Source organism: Cryptomeria japonica, chromosome 9, assembly GCF_030272615.1.
Source record: "Cryptomeria japonica chromosome 9, Sugi_1.0, whole genome shotgun sequence".
Classification (NCBI taxonomy): domain Eukaryota; kingdom Viridiplantae; phylum Streptophyta; class Pinopsida; order Cupressales; family Cupressaceae; genus Cryptomeria; species Cryptomeria japonica.
This window is the reverse complement of record NC_081413.1, coordinates 580,591,596-580,608,031: the sequence shown is the minus strand read 5'-3', so window position 1 is coordinate 580,608,031 and position 16,436 is coordinate 580,591,596. Positions and strand designations below refer to the sequence as shown.

The 16,436-nt window shown below is 32.6% G+C and overlaps 1 protein-coding gene across 1 annotated transcript in view; it reads left to right on the top strand.

Moving 5' to 3' along the window:
- Positions 1 to 1,396: 1,396 nt before the first annotated feature.
- The window catches only part of LOC131042574 (myb-related protein 305-like), a gene marked incomplete at its 3' end in the record, with an annotated part of 30,267 nt that continues 15,227 nt past the window's right edge, over positions 1,397 to 16,436 (top strand). Inside the window, exons 1-5 of the mRNA XM_059211776.1 lie at positions 1,397 to 1,522; positions 3,360 to 3,383; positions 4,864 to 5,005; positions 5,203 to 5,349; positions 6,849 to 6,978. Coding sequence (XP_059067759.1) covers positions 1,397 to 1,522; positions 3,360 to 3,383; positions 4,864 to 5,005; positions 5,203 to 5,349; positions 6,849 to 6,978 — 569 coding nt within the window. The remainder of the gene's footprint in view (positions 1,523 to 3,359; positions 3,384 to 4,863; positions 5,006 to 5,202; positions 5,350 to 6,848; positions 6,979 to 16,436) is intronic.

Genomic DNA, 16,436 nt, shown 5'->3' with positions numbered 1-16,436 from the left:
CTTCTTTTGTTTATTCAATTGATTATATGAATATTTATTTGATTGAAATAATAAATTTATTTAAAATGTTTTAAAATTTTACATACTTTTTTTTGGTTGGTAAAGGCAGAGCCAAGGTTTATATTGATTTAGATTAAATACAGAAATTTCTTACCTCAGAATAAAACCATTAAAAAATCTATTCTCAGTAAACCCAGCAAGACACGATCTCCTCAACAGACAGGAAACCATTAAACTGATGGTTTAACCATTTTAACAGAGCTATCAAAATTTAGCAGTCTGAAGAAAATGGGGCTAAAAACGATTATGGCAGATTCCCAACTGCCCAGAACCAGAGTTTTTAAGCATAATTAAAAGAAACCAAAATAAACTTTATACAATTATATGTTTATGGGCAATGGAAATTGACACAACAACAAAAGAGAGCCTAACTTGCAGTGAGAGGAACGGTTTGATGCTCAATTCTTGTTCTTCCTCGGTTTTATATTTTTTATTTGACATTTTGATTTTATTTTTTTTATTTCACATTTTGACATATATTTAGATCCTTTCATGTATTTACCAACTCAAAGCATTTCACATTTTACAGGACTGCAAAGATGTGGAAGAAGTTGCAGATTAAGGTGGTTAAACTATCTTCGTCCTGATATTAAACGCGGCAATATTACTCCTCAAGAAGAATGTACCATAATTGACCTTCATGGAAGCTGGGGTAGCAGGTGGATAGTTTAATATATATCTCTCTTTTTAATTCAATTTTATAATGTTCTTGTCATACTTGAATTACATTACCTCAGTAAACAAGAGATTTCATTTAGTATTGATTAGATTTATGACATGCTTTTACAGGTGGTCACTGATAGCAGAAACGATCCCAGGCCGAACTGACATCGAGATAAAAAACTACTGGAGATCTCATTTGAAAAAAGAGCTTCAAAAATCTGCACAAACCCTAAATGTTAGTTATCAAAATTGTAGTCCTGAAGCACAAGTGCAGTCTAAACAAGTAACTCTCTCACAACAAAGCTTTGAGGTTTTCACAGGAAATGTAATTAGAGGTCCTCTTTCGTACAGGAATAACGATAATCATGCCTCAGTCTCAATGGAGACTCTAATAAATAATTTGAGCATTGAAGAAATGACTAGAGATACAGAAAAAGCACAGCTAGAAGTAAGAATTCAAAATGATATGGCCATAGTGAGAAATGATGCTCAGACAAAAGGAGTTTAAGAAGAGAATTGATAAGATCTGGTTGGATGGTGTGGAGATGACTGATATAAAGGATATTCAGAAGGCCTTTCTCGGGTACTAGATGAGAATCTCTTCACCTCAAAGTGGGACCCATCTCGGTCCACCCATGCTCTTAGCCATTGTAGAAATCTCATTCCTAAAAAGATGTCAGATTTAGGTGCAGCTTCCCTTACCAGACCCGTCAACATCAAGGAGATCAAAAGAACCATTAAGAGCCTAAGTAATGATAAAGCCCCCGGTCCAGATGGGCTCCCTGCAAAATTCTATAAGGTCAATTATTATTAGATCTGAGAAAGTTTGCTTCAAGTATATCAAGAGGCTCTTAATACCGAAACTCTAAGTCCGGAGATCAATAAGGGGTAGTTAAAGTAACTCCTAAAGATGGGGATAAATCACTTGTCAAGAATTGGAGGCCAGCCACCCTCCTCAATGTATTGTACAAGATCCTAGCCAAGATGCTTGCACTCATATTAGAAGCAATCCTTCCTAAGGTGGTGAGTAACACCCAAACTAGATTTATTAAGGGAAGATACATCCTTAAAAAAACCTAATCACAAGCTGGGAAGACATGAATTGGGATAAGATCACCAATCAAAAAGTGGTTATGTTTCCCATAGACTTTGAAAAGGCATATGATCAGGTGGAATGGAGGTGTTTACTTATGATGCGTGAAGAATTTGTCTTCACTAAAGGATTCTGCAAGATGGTGGAGGTCCTACTTAATGATTCCTCTACTCAAATAGTTATTAATGGATCTTGTTCACATAGTTTTTCACTCAGCAAGTCTATCATGCAAGGTTTCCCCTGGCCCCCATTCTCTTTGCGATAGCTGCTGATGCTATGTTCTATTTGCTCAGGGACAATTCACTCTCCCCCAAAGTGTAGGGCACTACCCTTCCCTATAACAAGGATTTGATCAATGTCCAATTTGTAGATGAAAAAACTTTCTTTCTACAGTTATAAGAAGATAACTTCAGCTCCCTACTTCACAAGCTAAGAATATTTTGTGAAGCTTCAAGAGCCAAGGTCTTAGATCCCAAATCCATGATGTTGGGATGGGAGGAAACCCCCCCTGGGTGGCTATCTAAATTTGAATATCAATGGGGAGGACCCTCAAATTCAATTAGGTACTTGGGTATTCCTTTTGCGGTTAAACCCAGTTTGAAGGAGATGTGGTTGTGGGATAGAGTGGAACTGGACCACAAGCTTAACAAATGGAACAAGATGTATCTCTCTTGCAGGTAGATTGAAAGTATGTCAAAATATTCTCTCATCCTACACATTGTACTACTCATTTGTTTGAATGTTTTACAATTATTAGATTAATGATATTCAGAAGGTTATTAGAAGATTCCTATGGTTTGATGGTAAAGGTAACATGAAGTGGCACTCTATCAAATGGAGTTGGTGTTGTCTGGACAAATGCATGGGAGGTCTAGGAATGAAGGACCTTCGCCTTGAGGGTATCTCACTCGCAACCAAATGGATATTCCATTCTTTAGAAGGAGATGAACCCTGGAAAATCCTTGTTTGAATCAATATTAGATTTACTGTTCCTAAACAAGCCAAAGGGTGGAAACAACTCCCCTTTGTTGACTTAATTGCTGGAAAATTCCCTGCATCACCAACATGATTCTCAGTATTCAAAACTATTTGGAAGGCCTGAGAATATACCAGGCATTTGATTGCCAACAATGGGCTGGTTGACAATAACAATACTATTGATATTGATAAATGTATTTGGTGGAACTTATTTCATAATGACAAACCCTTGGCTCTCATGCATGGGTACTTAGCTAAAAGTTGGGCTCTTAAAGGGATTAAAACATTCAATGATATCATTAGTAATGGTGTAGTTATCCCATGGGACATTCTGCAACAAAGATTTCATATCCTCCATTCCAATGGGAGGACTTACTCCTTGATTAAAGCTGCTTGTGATAGGGTTGACCTATCCATTCCATGTGTAGTGAGAGAGGGTAGGCCCTCCCCCTACACATGGATGAATGCCCCCCCTCTGCCCAGAGCTATTGCTAAATTGATTTATAATTCTTTACTTTCTAATGATGATATTTTTGTTTATCTTAATTCTATTTGGAATTTGTAGTATACCAAGGAGGAATGGCAGAAGGTATTTTCTTATCATTGGCATTCCATTATTTTACCTAAGAAAAAATGTTTCAAATGGCTACTGATATTGTAAATATTACCTATCAAAGATATGTAAAATAACTCTTCTATGTGCTCACTATGCAGAACTCCTGAGAATATTTCACATATATTTTTTAATTGCCTCTTTGCTAGAGAAATTTGGAATATGTTTGGCATTTAATTTCAGAGTGGTATCTCTCATATAGATGTTATTCATGGATTTATTAAAGGAATGAAAAATGATATTAATTATTTCTGGTCTATTTTAACTTGTGAAATACTTTGGACTATTTGGAAAAGTTACAATGAGGCTAAGTTTCAGAGTAGAGACGGGGAGCTTACTGAGTCTCTCAAGAGACTCATTTTTCACAAAGTTGCTTCACAGGTTTCATTGAACATAAAGATCTCAAAAGAAAAAATTGATAATTAGAACTATCATATGGATACACATGGTTAAAGTATAACAAGGAGCGTACCCCATTTTCCTCAACATTGGATACCACAATTAGGGAGGTCTATGACTACAGAAGACCATGGAAGACTATGTTTTGACGGATTGTAATGCACACTGCAACATATATGTATAAGTCTCATAATGTATAGGACAACTGAGATGATATGTATAGGATAGCATACTTGTATACGTTGTATAGGACAGAGCTCATACTTTCTACTATTTTGTTTAAACATGTGGATCTACTTTTTTGTATGACACTTATGGTTGAGTAGTCCTAGCTCGATGGTTTATCCAGATTCATATGTGCTATTTTATTTCTTATAATTAATATAAAAAAAATATAAAGAAATCTCAAAAATAACTTAAAAAATTTATCATTCCTAAAAATCTATCATAACATCTAAACTTTTAGATCAATAGTAATGATAAATTCTTTTGAAAATTTAAAAATTTTAAAAAACTTACATTTCTCATATTTCTCATATATATATATATATATATAATGATTTTTCATTTACAATCAAAACCATTCAAAACCATTAAATAATCAGAGTATAAAATTTAATTTTATAGAATGATATGACTTGTTAAAACTTCTATTGAAGCCTGGATAAAACAAGGAATTAGGTATAAAGATTCCAATTATTGAATGTGGGGTAATTGGTTAAGGAAGCTTCTGAATTCAATTGAAGAATCCAAAATGTGAGATAACGTTTTGTAAGTAATGTATATCAGTCCACTTGTCAAAAACACAATCTTATGTAAAATTCAACACATAAGACAAAAAACAAACAAACAAACAATGTGTCCAAAAGAAATGTACCTTAAATTCAATTACAAATAGAATTGACAAAAGATAAGTTAAAGGTCCCCACCCTATATCTCTTGTATCCCACCACATGAAACACAAAATCTGCGGCCACTTCTGTTTTTTTAAGGAGCCATCATAAACACACCTGTAAGTCCAAAACATTTTGCTTTTGTGTTGTTATTCTGTGTACAGCTCACAATAATAGGCCATCGCCACATGTCCACCATATCTCCGCTTACAGATACATTCATTTGTCATTCGTCTTCAGGAATTTATTATCGTAGATGTCTACATATACACGGCTTTTATACAGAGGAGGTAGAAATAGAATTTGGTTTGAAATACCCAACTAGATATATTTTGCCCTCCACGCTAAAAAAAACATTTTGTTCTTAGTACAGATACATTGAATTGGACTTTTGCTTCTTTTAAATCATTGTCATTCGTTTTCATGAAATTATTATCGTAGATGTCTACATATACACAGCTTTTATACAGAGGATGTAGAAATAGAAATTGAATGACTTGGAGCATGTCTATATATATTTTGCCCTCTGAAATGTATAAATATTGAAGAGGTTCAGAGAAGGGTATGGACAGTTGAGGAGGATATTCGTCTCTTACGATACGTTAAACTTCACGGTGACCGCTGCTGGAGCAATTTGGCTAAGGCATCCGGTACTCCCTTCTTATCTTATCCAATGCATACAAATTCTGCAAATGTTTTTCCTCCAAAAGTTGATGCTATATGCATAGATTTTCAGAAATTTTATTTCCATTCTTAATATAATTATTGTTATATATATCAGTTGAGATGATTTTTATTGGAAGAGTATCTTATTTTCAGATGGGATATAAGTCTTAAAGTCTTTAGATTTACAATGAAAAGAGTTTTAGGATAACAGATTTAGAACAATTATAATTTTGATATTTAAGACAGAGTCTTAGTTATTTTTACTCTCAGCCTCTTGTATGGTTATAATATAGCTCTTGAAAGAATGTATATTTTTATATCTGGTTCAGTTACTTGTTAGTAGCTTTAATGCTGTATTTGCTGCCATTTCCTCCAAGTGGTTTCCTCGCCTAGCGTTGCATTTTTTTTATTTTTATTTTTGGTTTTCAGAAAGGAGGAAGGAAAGAGAAGATGAACAAGAAAAAGAAAAAGAAAAAGATGGGTGGTCCCTTCCAAATCCGATCCCTGACTCCACTGATGTATAGGGTAAAAAGGATGATCAAGATCCCCCTCGGCTGCCATTGCTCTGGCTGTCTAAGGTGGCTTTCTCTGTGGGCTGTGCCTTTTTTTTTTTGATGAATAGTTGATTGTTTTATGGTTCAGGCCTAGGGCATTTGATCTAGGGGGTGATCTTGTATCCCCTCCCTTTTTTTTTGTGAATATGTATTTTAATATTTTTAATTAATGGAGAAGACCTATTCATAAAAAAAATTAAAAAAATCAAATGATTAATTTATTAGTATTGATTAAGTTATTAGTATTGTTCAATATGATGCTGAAACTCTAACTAGTATATGTGTTTATTTTATATTACATTTAATTAATATTTATATATCTTATTTTGTATTTAATTATAATTTCTATACTTTTAGTTTTTCATTTTTTTTTTAATTTGTAAATATTGATATATATGGATTTCTTTTTTTAAAATCTTTGAGCTCTTTCGAAAATCCATATTCTTTCTATCCACACAATTAATTATCTTATTATATATAATTAAAAAGGTAAAATAATAAATATTAATATTTTAATATCATCTATCTTGATTAAGAATCATATTATTTCAATTTTATATTCTACAATACAAAAAAAAAGACTATTAAAAACATGAAAACTATCAATAGCTCAATTTGAAATTAAAACATTTGAAAACAATTCTTCTATTCAATCTTCATTTGTTTATTTAGTTGATTATATGAATATTTATTTGATTGAAATAATAAATTTATTTAAAATGTTTTAAAATTTTACATATTTTTTTTTGGTTGATAAAGGCAGAACCAAAGTTTATATTGATTTATATTAAATACAGAAATTTCTTACCCGAAAATAAAACCATTAAAAAATCTATTCTCAGTAAACCGAGCAAGACACAATTTCCAGGAAACCATTAAACTGATGGTTTAACCATTTTACCAACTCAAAAGCATTTCACATTTTACAGGGCTGCAAAGATGTGGAAGAAGTTGCAGATTAAGGTGGTTAAACTATCTTCGTCCTGATATTAAACGCGGCAATATTACTCCTCAAGAAGAATGTACCATAATTGACCTTCATGGAAGCTGCGGTAGCAGGTGGATAGTTTAATATATATCTCTCTTTTTAATTCAATTTTATAATGTTCTTGTCATACTTGAAATACATTACCTCAGTGAACAAGAGATTTCATTTAGTATTGATTAGATTTATGACATGCTTTTACAGATCGTCACTGATAGCAGAAACGATCCCAGGCCGAACAGACAATGAGATAAATAACTAGTGGAGATCTCATCTGAAAAGAAAGCTTCAAAAATCTGTACAAACCCTAAATTTTGGTGAAGCACAAGTGCAGTTTAAACAAGTAACTCTCCCACAACAAAGCCTTGAGGTTTTCACAGGAAATGTAATTAAAGGTCCTCTTTCATACAGGAATAACGATAATCATGCCTCAGTCTCAATGGAGACTCTAATGAGTAATTTGAGCATAGAAGAAATGCCTAGAGATATAGAAAAAGCACAGCTAAAAGTACGAATTCAAAATGATATGGCCATAGTGAGAAATAATGCAGTTGAATATTCTAGAATGCTCCATTCATTTCTTTCAAGAATTCCAATGGAAAGTAATGCAATGGGAGAATTTGAAGCTTCCAATACCGAGTTAACATATCCCCCGCATGATTCTGAATCTAATTTTTTTGTCAGATATTATGCTGGGGATTGCATTTAAAGCTTCTCATTCATATGAGAATAATCATAATCACTCTTTAGCAAGGATGGAGACCCTAACGAATAAATTGTGCATAGAAGAAATGACTAGAGATATAGAGCAAGTGAAAGTACAAGCAAAATCTTCTTCTGTGCAAACTAGGGAAGTAGAAGGAAGCTTTCAGAGTGATATGGGCATAGCAGGACATGACGCAATTGGAATTTCTAGAATGGCTAATTCAATTACTTCGGATTTCCAATGGAAACTTATGCAATGGCAGTATTAGATGCATCCTGCTCTGCTAATCCCACACATGAGTGTGAATCTAATTCGGAGTTAGATGTTGAGCTATGGAGTATGGAAATGGACACGCCATTTGTATGTTCATCCATCTCAAGGGACAAATTCCCTGCATTTCCATGTGAATTACTTGAGTCAATTCTTTCTCCACCAAAATTAAACTCAAACGAAAGCAATCAATTGAAATAGAATCCATTGATATAAAGTTAATTCATTCTGATTATTATTTTATTATACCTTTCTTTTCTATTGTATCAATACACAATTGATTTTTTGCTAATTAAACTATGTTTAATTAGAATTTAAATCGTTTTTATAAGGGTAAAAGTTTACATTTGGAACAACTTCAAGGAAGAATATTTTCAAAATCTCAATATCAGTCTTTCAATTTGAAAAAAGAAAATAGAAGAACAACAATAACAAGAAAAAAAAGAGAAGAATACTAATAATAAGGAGGACTATAATGACATGATTGCGTCAATAAAAAATCTTTAATTTTAATGTAAGATTCATTTATTTTTAAGTGGTAGAAGTTCAATTATATTTCAATATCATGAGTATTATTTCTATTAAGAAAGATAAATGAGACAAAAATGAATAGGAATACCAATAGATAGATGCTCATCTTATGTCAATGCATTAATAATATTAATGATATCTAATTAATAAAAAATAATTTACAAGTGAAATAAATATAATTTTAAAAATAAATAATGTATTAAATGAATACTAATATCCATATTCATATAGAAAATAAAATGATTCTTAAAGTAATTCCTTTTTTCATTTAGTTTTTAAAATTTGAACATTATTCTTATGATTTATTGCTTTATTGTTGTAAACAATCTTAATATCTCTTTAACAAAGTTAAAATAAATAATGTATGTTTGTTTTCATATATTGGTTACCTTATTAATATATATGTGTACATATGAAATAGTTTCTATGGATGTTAACTAATAATATGTATATAGAGGATTGGGAAGTGATCATCCCAAGAATCCAAACAAAGCGGGGCTTTAGAGCCCTAATTATAGATCCAAAAAAGCTCCTATTTGATTAGCTTTGCCCCAGACTTTAGAGTATGCCAAGTCATAGAACCCTTCCCCTTTAGGTGACACCTAGGTACATCTAAATTGCTAACCATTATGAGATACTTCCTAGTAAGAATTCGAGCCAAAACCGAAATGTTTACTTGTGCATCAATGCCAATATAATTTATCAACTAGAACTTGCCCATTTAAAACAACTAAACAAAGACCAAGTCCTCCCTCTCTCTTTGGTCAACACATAGTCTTCTACTTGACCAATCTTCACTTAGACGAAAACAAATTTCCACTCTAGAGAAATTGTTTGGAAAGAGCATCAAATTCTTAAATAAAGCAGAAAGGAGCCACTTGAAAAAAACACCTATAAATAGGGAGAGCCTTAATCAATGACTACAAAGGGTCACCCTTCCAGTAGTGGAAATCCATCTATGAGTCTAGTGATTGACTGTCTAATGTTACTTATCCAATAGCTCCTGGCAGTACCCTCCAAGCTATCTACCCACACCTAGAGGAATACCTAGATAAACCAAAGGAACAAAGCATTTGTTTGCTAGGTTGTGACTCCTAAATCACTTCTAAGACATTAACTTTAATAAAATCACAAAAATTTTAAAAAAAATCTATGGGGAAACCATTAGGACTAGGATCTTTTCCTTCATTAATTCCAAAAACAACCTCTTCTAATTCTGATAGAGAGATTGGTTGAACTAAAGATTCTTTCACCGCAATATTGACCAAAGAGTAAATAAAATCCAAAATAAACTTGTCCTCTTCTCCATTAGGAGGATAAACTTCACTATACAAAGCTAAATATAACTATTTAGCCTCCTGTGACATCTCCCTCAAGGATGTCAGCTCAATTCCTTTTGAGTTGACTAGCGAGGAAATATATTGTCATACGAGCTTTAATTGAGTTATGGAATAAAGCCATATTCCTAACACCTTTTGAAGCCAATCAACACGTTCCTTTTGCTTCCAAAAGATTTACTCAGGAAGCTCACATTCCTCTAAGTCTTTTGCAACCAATTATTTACTCTTTTGAGGTCCTTTGTTAAGCCATTATCTCAGATTATGTGAGTGATAACATGTAGACACTCTTGAATTGTCCTTTTAGTGAGAAGCAAGTTACCAAAGTGCTACCTTTTAAGCTTGTATTTCACAAATGATAATTTCTTAACAAAGGAAGACATTATTGTCCCATAACAAGGACTTCCTTGTCTACACCATGCAACCATCAAACCCAAGAGTGAGACCTCTCAAAGAAACATAAGTTAAAACTTAAATGAAGGGTTATTAGGAACTATAAATTAAACTTTTGAAAATTTGATCATCCAGTTATCTGAATTTCTCCAATCAAGAATATCAAAAGTGGGGTTCCATCTATTTCCATCACAGAAGAAGGAAACAAGAAATCTATTCAACCAAAAATAACATCATCCTATTATTCCAAGTGTAGATACCATTACAAGTTCACATCAATTAAATTAAGAAGCTCCATATGCTCCCGTAGAAGTCCAAAAGAGGGATCCAATTTGGCAATCCCTCCCCTTTTATCCTCAAAATTGAGCACGTATTAAAGTCAATAGTAGTAATCCAAGGAAGGAAATGAGCAAGAGATCGAACCTATTTTAAATGAGACGAAAGAAAATATTTTCAAAAGAGATCAGTCAGTGTTGGCAAGAGACACTGTTTCGATGATATTAGATGCATGGAGATTACTTAGGGGTTGTCATTGATGGAAACTCAGCCTAGTGATCCTATCCGATATCTATAGAATTGATTTACTGGAAGTCATTCTCTTCATAAGGTATAAGTCTGGAAGGTGGAACACAATAATCGGTAGAGCATGAGATCATGGTGCACATCTTGATTTTGGTGAATTATTTTTGGTTGCGGTGATCTAGGCAGTTGGTTCAAGGTTTGAGACAAATTACTTTGTGATCCTGACATTCAGTGTTGAATTAGGTGCAAGATTGGGGTTTCGGTATCTGGTGATTCTGAAAGAAAAGAGTTATTATGTGGACAGTTGGGTAACGTGTGTTGCGAAACTCTAGGGATGATTTTGGTGACTGGTGTTGTGTTCAAGGAGTTTGTGCCATTGTGTATGAAGCCAATTATTACATGTTTTAGGTTGGAATATGAATTTGTGATGGATTGAGCTGACATGAGACTACATGTTTCATGTTTTGCAGTCTTGTGAAGTCGTCTTGAGAGACATCTATTTTGGTGGTATGGATGTATAAGATGGACGAGTGATTATTTTGGTGTGAATATATGTGTCCAAAATTATTTTAGGTATGATTGAGCACAGTTTCATGTGCGCATCTTGGGTTTTGTTGATCCGATATTTGGCAACAAAGCAGAACAGAGCTGATTTTTAAATCAATGGCTGCAGATCATTTTGTTCTTAACGAGAATTGATTTCTGGCATTAGGAAATTCTATATTGCAGTTCAAACTTTTTAATTTCCTCTATATCTCAATTGTAGGATAGTGAGTCCTCCGGGTTTGCAACCCTATTTTGTAATTGAGCAATGTGCCTAAATGCAAGTGAATTCTTCTTTTGTAATATTGTTTTACTACTAGCCATAGTATAATAATAGTTTGGGTTCAAATCTCACTATGCTTTTTCCCTTTTCGGGTTTCCACGTAAAATTTTTGGTGTTATGGTTGTATGTTTATTTTCTTGGATTTTTTGCATTATACTTTCTATTCTTTTCTTTTGGTGGTTTAAAAATCAGTTTAATAATCTAATAAATTGTAGAACACTGATTCACTCCCCCATCTCAGTGTTCATTGATTCCAATAGTCAGAGCATACACATTAGTGATTAGAATAATTTTCTTAAATCTAAGCTTGATGCTACAATAGAAATAAAGGAACAACTAGAGATCTACCAAACCTAAGAAATCTTGGATATATATCCCATAAGAAAACCACACCTTTAGAAAAACCAAGTCCCCCAATGCAATGACATTGATTAAACCTCCATAGTCTAGGAGCATGTTGCATCATGCCATCCACTGTAACTTAGTTTCTTAATAGATATAATATATAGAAAATGAGCAACAACCGAATAAAAAATATCCTTTTGTCTATAGATCCTATTAAAACCCCTTATATTCTAAGAGAATAATCATTGGGAGAAATAAGAGTAAATGGGTTTTACTATCCCAAATTCCATCAACAACTCTCTAGCTAATTTGACCTTCTATTCATCCTTCTTATGTCTAACTTTAGAATATTTATTAGGTGTAACATTTTTGAGAAATTTTTGCTGCAAATTGATAGCTTGGTAAGGTTGACTACATTTACTAGAATCTAAAGCCTCTTTGACCAAATTTTCCAAAATTATATCATCATGCTCTTCTATAGCACCAATAGGCACTGATATATCAACACCATGGGAAGGCAAATAAGAATCTTGCACCTTGCTAGTTGGTAATGTTTCATTACCATCATCTCTTTCCTACATAGCATCTATTTCCATGGTAGTAGCCCTAGAATATAAATCAATTGGAAACCCCTCCTCTTGAGCTAGAGCCTCCAAAACATCAAAGTGATTGAAGCCATATGATTCTGCATTTCCTTGAATGTTTGATTTTGACCCCTTCCCTTATTATGAGGATTGATAGGCTTAAAACTCTCTTTATCTACAACAGTTTCAAGCATAGGAGATTTCCATTTATCCACCTTAGGAGTAGAAAAATGAGATTTTTTTCTATAGAGGTCTAGTTAACCCCAGAGCATTGTTGTTGAAGGTTCCTGTAAACATGAAAAATTTGACAATAAAAAGGGAGGTTTTCATAATCTAACTATTGAATCTAAGAAGAATAACCTAGAAAATTTTTGATTGAGTCTGGAAAAGGATTATTCAAATCATTTTCTACTTAAAAATGAGCATAGATAATTAGCTTTTTGTACAAAGTTTGTTGAGTTTTTCCCACTAGTTTTCTAAGAAGTAGAGAAATCCTCTGTAATATGTAATGTCTCCAAAACTCTAATGGAAAACACAAAAGATGCAACCAAAGAGGAACCCTTGAAGGGAGATCCTCTACTAAGTTTAAATTCACATGCCAATATTTGATGAAGAGACCAATTGGATTATAAAAGTAAGGTCCACCTTTGAAAATCTCATTCTAATCATCTATACAAGAGAAAACCACAATGGAAAATTTTAGAGTTGCCTGTTCTTGGTGACTCCCAGTTAGTGATTAGACAAGTTAATGATGATTATAAGACAAAAGATAAAAATCTTATTGTAATGCCCATACCCTAGTCGGACTTGTAAAACCCGTTTGACTTTGGTTGACTTCCTATGTGGTACTCTTGAATGGTAGGTTAACCGTGATGCAATGTGTAGTTTAGATAATATAAATAAATTGTGCATACTTATTATTGTGCTTTTGCATCGATTCTTGTGTAAATGTAATTGTTTCCTAACTCTTGTGATAAATCTCGAGCTAACGCCTTCATTGAATATGTATATGTATATGTATGCTTGCGTGATTCATGAGTGCAGGAGATTGTAGGTACGACACCGCCTAAGGCGAGGTTCATCTCCTTCGGGGTTCGCAGGTTTGAGTAAACCTCCTCCATCCTTAGAATCCAGATTTGGGGATCATTAAACTCTCGTCTTGCCTTAGCCATGGTCAGGTGAGCATCGCATGTGTGGTTCGTGGGGATTTCTTTTCGTTGGGTTGCGTGTCGGGTGATTTGGTGGACTTCCTCGGTTTGCATGCCTAACACGGGGTAAGTGGAGTTTGTTATCCCAAATGTTCAATTCAGTTTAATGAGTAGAAGTACGCACTAGTATTTTGGAAATTTAAAATAGGAAGTTCTTTTATATGAATAATCGTTAATTTAAAAAAAAGAGATTGCTTTAATTATTATTGTAGCAAGCTTAAAGTATTTAACTTGGATTAATGTGCTCATTTACGCATTTGTAGTTGAGAAAATTAGAATAAATAGATCTCCTTCATGAGAATAATCATTTATTAAAAAGGTCGCCATATTATGTTATAGCGAGTTAATTTAATAGTTAATTTTAATAATAATGAATTTAATGAGTTATGTGTTTTAGAAAGGAAAGATTTAAAGTCATTTGGGAGATAGAAATAAATTACTCATTTTCGCATTTTGGAAGAAAAAGGGTAAATTTTTATTATTTAAAAGAAATTATTTCCTTTTTACTTGTAAAGTTGACATAGTATAAAAGATTGATTTTTAGAAAATAAAATTAATCAAAACGCCTTACCCTAGTCAATAGTTTTCGAAATATGAAGTAGGCCTAAAATTAATATTGAGAAATTAAAATTTAAAACTCAATAAGAAATAGAAGCATTTTAATTTTAATAAGGAAAACAAATAAGATGTAATAAATAATGGAAAGGAATGATTTCCATTTTGGATTTTCTTTTAAAAAAAAAAAAAATGCCTAAATTCGAAATTGAAAATTAGGGCAAAAATAGGGTTTCTCATTTTTAACCTAGTTTGGAAATGTTTTTGGGGGTTCTTTTCTTTTGGGTCTTTTTTTTGGAAAAAAAAAAGAGATGGTTTTTGGAAAGAGGGATTGGAGGTTTTGAAAGAGATGGAGTTTTAGGGCAGCAGATTTGGGAGCTCTTCATCAAAAATATTCTTCCCGGAATGCATTTTGAGGTAAGAATCTGATCATCAGCTTGATTAAAATGGTTACAAAAAAAAAGGGGGTTTTGTATTTTTCTTTCTTGCAACATTGGTTTTCAGATTGTCCATTGATGTTTGTGAGTAAGTTCCGTTGTAGAAAAATTGGTAGAGCTTAACTTTTGTTGAATCTTTGTATGGAAAATGGATTGCAAACATTATTTTGGATTTGGTGGTTATTCTTCAAGACTCTTCTATTTTTTTTGAAATCCATAACAATCTGGAAAAAAAAAGAAAGAAGAAGGGAGAAATGGCTGTGACTATGATTGTTTTTCAAAAAATGGGGTTTGCTGGAAAATGCTTTAAGTTTGTGTTTTCAAACTGTGTGTTTTGGTGAGATATTCATATTTTTTTTTGTATTACTTACATATTCTAATTGGCTTTAAAATATATATATATATATATATATATATATATATATATATATATATATATATATATATATATATATATATATATTCAATAAATTAAAACTTGACTACACATTTTGGCAGTTTGGACTGTGTTTGTTATTGTAATTTTAATAGAATTTTTTTTTTTAAAAAAAAATAATAAGAAAAAAAAAATTATAATCTCTACCCCCCATACGGCTGGGAGGGAGTGGCTTACAATAGCAGCACTGCTACTAGTTGGTAGCAGCGCTACCATTGGTAGTGCACTGCTACCAAATGGTAGCAGCGCTACCAGAGGTAGCGCCCTGCTACCATTTGGTAGCAGCACTACCAATGGTAGTAGGGGCTGCCAAGGGGGGGGCCCCACGTGGTTGTCCACGTGGGTACCTTCCCTCTCTTTTTTTTTTGAAAGTTAAAACAAAAAAAAAATTATTCTATTTTATTTATTTTTATTTATTTATTTAATTTTATTAATTTATATAATTGTTTTAAAGAAAAAAAAAAAAAAGAATATATGTGTATAATATGTAAAAATAAAGAAGAGTCAGATTGATAAGTGAATTTAAAATTAGTATAAGGGAAATTAAACTTAGTTCTTTTATATTATTTAATTCTAAATTCAGTTTCTTTTATGTTATTTAATCTCAGATTGCTAAATAATATCTTTGGATTTTAGAGATTCAACATTTAGTAAATCCATACTATAATACAAGTTATTAATTTCATATTGATTACATCATACCCGGGTTAATACTTATTATTAACATGGACTAAATAGTAATGGTGGATTAATATGAATTTTTAAATAAAAGTTAATTTAGCAAGTCTACCAATGGATCGACATTAATAGTTAGAGCAATATGGTAAACGAATACCTCTACCGGATAATGCCTATGCTGAATTAAATTTCTATTATTGAATTTGGTTATGTAATGGTAAGACTTGATATGATAGTGTTCGGTCATAAGCCGGTCAAGCCCCTAGTTAGGGTACCGTCAAACAAGAGAATCTAGGTTTTTTTTTTCGTTATGATTCAATTTGACCCGGTTCTAAAAGGGATCACTATGTAATAATCAATCGAGGTAGATGTAAAATAGTGTATGTGTTCGCCTAAAGGGCAGAGATGTAAAAGACATGTAAATTTGTAATCTTAACTATATTAAATGCTAGAGGGGTCTTGTAGTTGAGCAGACCCGGAGATGTAGCCCTTTAGGGGTGAACTCCGAGATCATATCTGTGTTATGCAATGTTTTAGCTTCCTTTGTTTCATGCTTTAAATTATCATGGATGGTTGTTATCTGGTATAAGTGTATGATGGAAAAACTAACGAATTTAATTCTAAGTGCATAGAATTATTCATCTTGGCAAATGTAGTAATCAGGTTCATGGAAGATTGTAATTAAGATTATGGAAAAAGTATTT